The sequence below is a fragment of the Octopus bimaculoides genome, chromosome 2, assembly GCF_046866305.1.
Source record: "Octopus bimaculoides isolate indiv1 chromosome 2, ASM4686630v1, whole genome shotgun sequence".
Taxonomy (NCBI): domain Eukaryota; kingdom Metazoa; phylum Mollusca; class Cephalopoda; order Octopoda; family Octopodidae; genus Octopus; species Octopus bimaculoides.
The window spans coordinates 116940158-116947657 of record NC_142929.1 but is presented as its reverse complement, the minus strand read 5'-3'; the positions used below and the strand labels follow the sequence as shown (position 1 = coordinate 116947657).

At 44.6% G+C, this 7500-nt stretch overlaps 1 protein-coding gene across 1 annotated transcript in view; it reads right to left on the bottom strand.

Moving 5' to 3' along the window:
* Positions 1-7500, bottom strand: part of LOC149137213 (uncharacterized) — a 15933-nt gene that overhangs the window by 5421 nt on the left and 3012 nt on the right. The window contains exon 2 of the mRNA XM_089347583.1: positions 4733-5069. Within this exon, the coding sequence (XP_089203709.1) occupies positions 4733-4943 (211 nt within the window). The 5' untranslated portion in view covers positions 4944-5069. The remainder of the gene's footprint in view (positions 1-4732; positions 5070-7500) is intronic.

Below are 7500 nucleotides of genomic sequence, written 5' to 3'. Positions count from 1 at the left end.
TAATGGAAAATGTTAACAGGCAGCCGCGTAGGGAAAATATATACGCTCCATGTGGAAAACAATCTACTTCTAGTAGAACAAAAGGGATACCGAAAAGGATCCAAGAGCATCAATGACCACCTTGTGATAGACAAGGTCGTAATGAAGAAATGCAAACAGCACCAAAAAACTTATGCACGGCCTGGATAAGACTTTAAAAAGACTTATGACATGTTGCCGCATTCGTGAATTCTGTAAACGCTCGACATGTATGAAGTTGCTGAGAACGTGCGTGCACTGATCAAGAACAGCATACCTATTTGGAAAACACGTCTTTTCTGTAACAAGCACTTAGCCGAGGTAACAATCAAAAGAGGTATTTTCTATGGAGATCCTTGTTTAACTTTGCTATTTGTTATAGCCTTGATTCTACTTTCTGTAGTTCTACGCTAAGTCAACGCGCACTACGAGCTAAGTAAGAAGGGACCTCGTCTCCACCACCTTCTCTTCGTGGATGATTTAAAACTGTTCACAAAACAGGGCATGAAATAGAGGGGCTAGTTGAGAATGTACTGATGTGCTGCAAGAATATAGAAATGGGATTTAGGTTCTCAACGTGTGCGGTGCTCACTTTGAAACGGAGTGGGGGAAGAGCATATTGTAGGGACATTGAATTGCCAAAAAGAGAGCGAATGGGAGACCAGCATGATGGTGATACAAGTACTTTGGAATCCTGAAGCGAGACAATATCTTGCACAGAGAAGTGAAAGACAAGGTCACCACTGCATATTTGAAGCACCTCAAACTTCTCTCGGAGTTAAAACTCAATGCAAGAAACCTTGTGACTACCATCAACATATAGGGCTTTCCTATAAGTAGGTTATCAACCTTGGCTAGGCGGCGCTCCATGTAGACAATTAAACTTCCGCAGACTATCCACGCCATTGTTATTGTTTTACGTCTTATCATGGATATAAAGCAGCTTGATGATTCAGCTATCGAAGTACTTACTGTGCCTGAGTTAAAGAAATATTTAAGATTATATGGACAGTATGTTACAGGAAGAAAGGCGGACTTGATTGAAAGGTTGAAAGGTATAAAAATTCTGTCGATGAAGAATGTCAACAAAGTAAATTCATCGGACGATAAGTCTGAAGTATCGGACGATACTTCAGACAGAAATAAGCAGAAGCTTATATCTCCTCTCGGTGAAGAATTGCCTGATCTTTGTAAGTTGCCGAATTTCACAGATAATGACATTTATAATTACCTCGTGCTACGGCTGAAATCAAAGCAACAGTTAAGGAGTGGCATATTTTACCACGACAGATACGTACACAGCATCGACTACCACGATGTGAGTGAAAGCTGCTCTCACTGTATTGTCCGGTGTCTGGTAATCCCTTCAATACCGACATCAAACCAAAAAAAGAATCCTGACCACAGAGTGTGGGTAATTATGTCAAAGGTCACTGGCAATGTGCATTCAGCTGATTGCAACTGTTAAAGCAAGTCACTGAGCATGCGTACATGTCATACGGGAGAGTTCCAATCAGGGAACAACCTTATAGGAACCCCCTATAGCTGTTGCTGTAGTCTGCTATAGTGCACCCATTCTGAAATGGACATGAGCGGAGATTGACCAACTCGATCGAACTACTCGAAAGACGATAGCAATGCATGGTGCCCTCCGTCCTAAGACGAACGTACGTAGGCTCTGCATGAAGAGGTGTAAAGGTGGACGTGGCCTGCCGAAGGATTTACCAACAATCGAGTTGAGACTGCTAACGAATTTCGATCACGAATAGCCAACGGGAGAGAAGAATCACTACTCCGCATAGAATTACATGGTCAGTTCCACCGTAAAACTAACAACTTAAAAGACCAGGAAGCATTATTGATGTGGCTCAGCAAAGGTGACCTTAAAAAGAAGACTGAAAGCTTAATCATCGCTACCCAGGATCAGGCATTCAATACCGACTCAGTGAAAAGTGATATACGTGGTCTGATCAATAAGTATCTGGACTGTTGCCATAGTAACGAAGCTAAAGCATGCAGAGTGAAGCCACTTGGCACAGATTGGCCTTGAATGATAGTGCGCATGCACACTAAGTTTTAAAGTTCTAGCTCACTTCTGCTGTTTACGGCAGTGCTTGGAAGGACGGTATGTAGCGTGTGATAGCTGCATTGACCATGACAGAGAAAGTTGAGCAGAGAATCTGCATCAAACTTTGTCAAAAGCTTGGTGGTACCTGCTTAGAGGCCTAAGCAAAGTTTTCAAAAAGTTTTCATTGTTCTCGACACAAACAAGACGATCTTGTGCAACTGAAACCCGAGAGTCTTTTTGGTCAGCTGAAAGCAGTTTTGGCACAAACTTAGCAGACACGCGTCTCATATCAAAATCTTCGGTGATAATGGACTGAACTGAACCGTAACTAATCTGCACATCCTCTGATAACTCTAGGATGGTGATTCGACGATTTCACCTCACAGCTGCACGCACATCAGCGAAGTTCTTCTCAGTTCTGCTGGTTGCGGGTCTCCCAGAACGTTCGTAAATATCGACATTTTTTCAGCCATCTTGGAAACATCTGGACCACTCGTACACTTGTGTGTGGCTCATACACTTCACTCCATACACTTTCTGCAACTTTGAGTAGGCCTCTGAACAGGTATTGCCATGACAACTTTCTCTGTCATGGTCAATGTGACGATCACACGCTACACACCTTCCTTCCAAGCACTGCTGTAAACAGCGGAAGTGAGCTACAATGTTAAAACGTAATGCGCATACACAGCAGAGTTCAAGGTCAATTTGTTCCCAACGGCTTTACTCTGCATGCTTTAGTTTTGTTACTATGGCAACAATCCAGATACTTATTGGTCAGACCTCGTATACCTCATAAGCGCAACGAACCTCTGCAAAATGTGAAAGAAGAAAGTCGAAAGTGTGACTCACATTATTAGTGCTTGTGAAAGTCTTGCGCAGAAAGAGTACAAGTGGAGACACGACAAGGTAGCCCAAAATCTTCACTGGTTATTATGTCGAAAATAACGAGATAACGGGGGCTTGGTATGAACATACACCGGAAATGATAATGGACGAAAACAGGAAGGCTTTGACTTCCAGACAGACAAAATGCTAGAGCACTGAAGACCGGATATAGTAGCCTTTAGGAGGGACATGAAAGAGTGCCTAATAATCGACGTGGCAGTGCCAGATCAACATATCATGAAAGAAAGAGAAAATATCGATAAATATAGAGACCTGAGAATTGAGATCGCTAAGATGTAGCAGGTACGAAAGTCAAACATAAAGGTTTCCCTATTGTCATCGGAGCATTGGGTCCAATACCACTCAACGTGAAGAAACATCTGGACACTTTAGAAATACCCTACAATCTTGGTGTATTGCAAAAATCGGCTTTACTTAGTACTGCACGCATACTGAGTACAGTACTGTCTGCCGGAGTTCCTTGCTGTGACTTGACGGACACTACAAACCACTGGTACACACTATATCTTCAGTCTACATCACAATATAGGATACTTTGCGACGTCTTCAATAATAATAATAATTATTATTATTATTATTATTATTATTATTATTATTATTATTATTATTATTATTATTATTATTGCCCTAGTGCAGTATCAGGCACTGGCTCTCATGACTTCTGATTTCAACTGATTGGAAGTGCTATCATGTACATTGTTTTGTCTTCGTGTAAAAGGTGGCTACAGCAAATATTCTGCTCAATACCACAGATTTGCTTGTCAGTTGTTTGACCATAAACAGTTGAGCTTGTCCTTTGGTGGCTAACGATATGTGCATCTCTGATCACGAGCAGAATTAGTGGGGAGCATTATAGCCTTGTGTTTAGGCAGAAGTAGCGAACGCCTATATCGCCTCAGTCATTTATTTCCACTTTTTGCTCCAGTTCTCATCCGACCAGATTGGAGCATCTGCTCTTCCACTTTTTGAGGAAAAGACGATTTTCACTGGTCAAGCGCTCCAATTGCTTCTATGAAGGATTGGGAGTTCCATAGCTTGTGATATGCAGGTATGCGCTGAGGCTACAATATCTCCTGCAATTCTTTGACGGTGAATAGGTGTGGTCGCCGTTTGTCAGACGCGTTTTTCTACAGTTGGTCTTCTTTAAAAGCTACAGTCCTGGGCCAAGCAAAGACCAAGACAGGGTGCTTGGAATCTGAAATGTCGTCAAGTGCTCGCAGCTCTCTACCAGTTGCGCAATGCGGTAGGTGGAAGTTTCACGTTGGCGTCCTGTAGAGGATTAATGTAGGATAAAAGCGGTAACGTTTTCAAGGAAAATCAACAGGCTGATACGTTCTTGATGACTTTCGCGCCAGACCACCCTAACCCTAATATCCAGAAATCCATGCCCTTGTAGTGCTATGGAGTGGGACCATTGTAGAATTCGAAATAAACCCTACAGACATGCAAATATCGTTAGCTCGGCCTGTTCGAGACGCATGCAGGGCAACAAATCCGTTTTGCATGCACAGGGTGTCCTAGTATTGGTGTTTTGTGGGAGTTATGTTGAACAGGTATCAACCTGATGAAACGATCCAGTTATCGGCCTGATAAAACGAAATACAAATCTGATCTAAATGGAATTTCGACATAAAATATGAAGGGACTCAATAAAATTACAACGTAATTGTCCGCTACTCTCCCGATTCTGTTATCCATTCGAACCACTATAAGGATTGTAAAGATATGTTAACTTACCATTGTCCTTGGTGATTGGTTTCTCAGTTTTCAGCTGAAGTGAGTTTTCAGTAGATTGTAGTTCTACTTTACTTGTTGACTGTGCCGGAAGGACGAGGCCACTTGCAGTATGTTCTTCCATAAAACAAGACAAGCAAATCAAAGACAGCATCACTGACTGGACACACATGCTGCAAAGGTGAGACGATGGGAAAAAGAACTTCAGCTCCATGGCACCCAGAACAAAAATTTCACTGATGCGTGCAGTATGAGTAGCAAGTCTTCAAAAATGTCTTTTATTCTCCTTCTAGTGTCACTGCAGTGTTGTTTATGTTTAATCTAAAAGTGCAGGTAGCAACTGAAAAATACACATACGTTAATGTAAATATGCCAGTAAGTGTAAGCCAACATACCTAACGTTGTTTACCATAACGATGCACGAAATGAAGTGCCTTTTCCAAGGGCATAACGCGATACCCAGTATTTGTATCAAACTCACGACTCCAGTCCGACCCCTCCACTTCGCACATCTTCCCTAACCGACCCATCCCCTCCTTCAAACGAGCCCACAACCTACGAAACCTCTTGGCCCACAGCTTCTTCCCTAACCCAATCTCCCAACCCGGCTCGTTCCCCTGCTCCCGCCCACGCTGCCGCACTTACCTTTACCTCTCCAACACCACCCTCCTCACCGACACCCATTATCGATCCTATCATATCACCGACTCCTTCACCTGCACTTCTACCAACGTCATCTTCTACATCTCCTGCTCTCTCTGCCCTTCTCTGTACATCGGGCGAACGGGACGCCGCTTGGCTGACCAGTTCGCAGAACACCTTCGAGACATTTGACTCGGCAATGACACCCCGCTCTCGCGCCATTTCCGCTCTACCGGTCACTCTTTGCAACACCTGTCTGTGTTCGGATTGTCCTTGCACAGGGGTCATTCGGACTCCCGTTTTCGTCATGAACAAGGATTAATCTTCCCTCTTCGCTCCCTTGCGCCATATGGGCTCAACTCTCCTCCCCTCTTCATCTAATCCTCCTCCCTCTCCTCTCACCCGCTCACACCTACTTCCTCCCACCCACCACTCCTCTCTTGCTCCGACTCCTACTTCTTCTCTTCATTCCTACTCTCCTTCTCTCTTCTCTTCACTCTTACCCACCTTCTCCCTTCCCCTTCTCCTTTCATCGTCACCCCCCTTGTAATCCACCCCTACACAATCCAACCCACCTTCCCTATCCATCCCCACCCCCACCCCCACCCCATTCATTACGCCCACTCCCACATACCTCACCTCTACCCACACCCTCAGTTTAACCCAGACTTGGTCTGGGAGGTCACTATCCTTGCTAGGGAGGGCCGAGGTTGCACAGGTGTTTATAGGATCTGTGAAAACCTACTGCCTAACCGTTGTGCCTTGCCCCAGTGTGTGACTGACCAAGCTGGAACGGATCCTTTTCTGCTTTTTGTGGAATGGGAAACCACCTCTTGTGAGGCGCTCCATCTGCAGCCAGAAACCGTTAAAGGGTGAGTTAGGGATGCTTTGGCTGATGATGCGTATGTATGCGCTGAGGCTGAGGCACCTCTGGCTCCACCTGGATGGTGAACGTATGTGGTCGCCGCATGTCAAGTACTTCCTGCCACATTTGACGTCCCTGCAGGACGTAGGCACATGAATCACGTGGAGACCGAAAACGAGCGTATGGCAGAGTGAGTGCAGACATGCACTTGCTCTGTTCTCCCGAGCGAGCAATACCGGCAGCGGGGCTATCACTGCGGATTTTTATAGCGGGTTGGTAGAGCATATGTCCGACGACGTCCTGGGGGAGATTCTAGGCTTCGATGAGGAACAGCTTGTCAACCTGTTCGGAAGAATATTCGGGCCGGGTATCTGGACAACTTCCAGAAATCCCTGGCCTGGTTGTGCTACCGATCGGCCTTGCCAGTTCGAGAGAGGTTGTCAAGGCATAGTGCTGGTACCCCACCTACATGCCCGAGGTGCGGGCGTGTCAGTGAAACTGTCACGCACGCCTTCGTACATTGTGAGGAACTGAAGGGACTGGTAACCGATGTCGAACAACTGGTATCAGATGCGGAAAGAGTACGGTTATCAACTGATTCTATCATCAAGATTGTGCCGCCTCCCTCCTTTAACATGGATAAGGAGGCGTCATTTTTATGCGTAGTAGCCGCATTGAAAGAGATAGTATGGGTGACGCCTGGAAGAGGAATTGAGACAGGCAACTTTATCTCCGGACACGGGTTGGTTAGTTTTTTTAACTACCAGCTGTCCAGAAAGATCAGTCTGGAGAAAAGGTGCCTGCCTCAAAGAACGTTTGAGAAAAGATGGACAAATATTGTAAGGCAGTTGAGAGTAAATAGGGCCGCGCTAACGTAGCCGGTCTGAACGGAAAAGAAGGAGAAAAACGGAAGAAAAAACAACAAAAAAGGTATTATAAAAAGGAAAAAAGGGGAAAAACCGGCGTTTAATTTTTAAATTCATTTCGATTTCATTGTAATGTGTAAATTCATCCGATTTCATTATATTCGATTTTTAAACGAACTAACTAATGTATAACCTCAGCCCCTAAATGTTTTTTGTTTTGTCCTTGTGCCGTCCTCTCTGTGTCATTCTCTGTGTCATGGCCTGTGTGCCAAATAAAAGAAATTAGCTAAAAAGCTATGCTACTCCAGACTGATGATGAGCAATGACTCTGAAACTAGTCTCTGGATGCTAACTTCGCTGGGTGAAGGTGCTTATCTCCCTCTTTGAAAACATAAGGA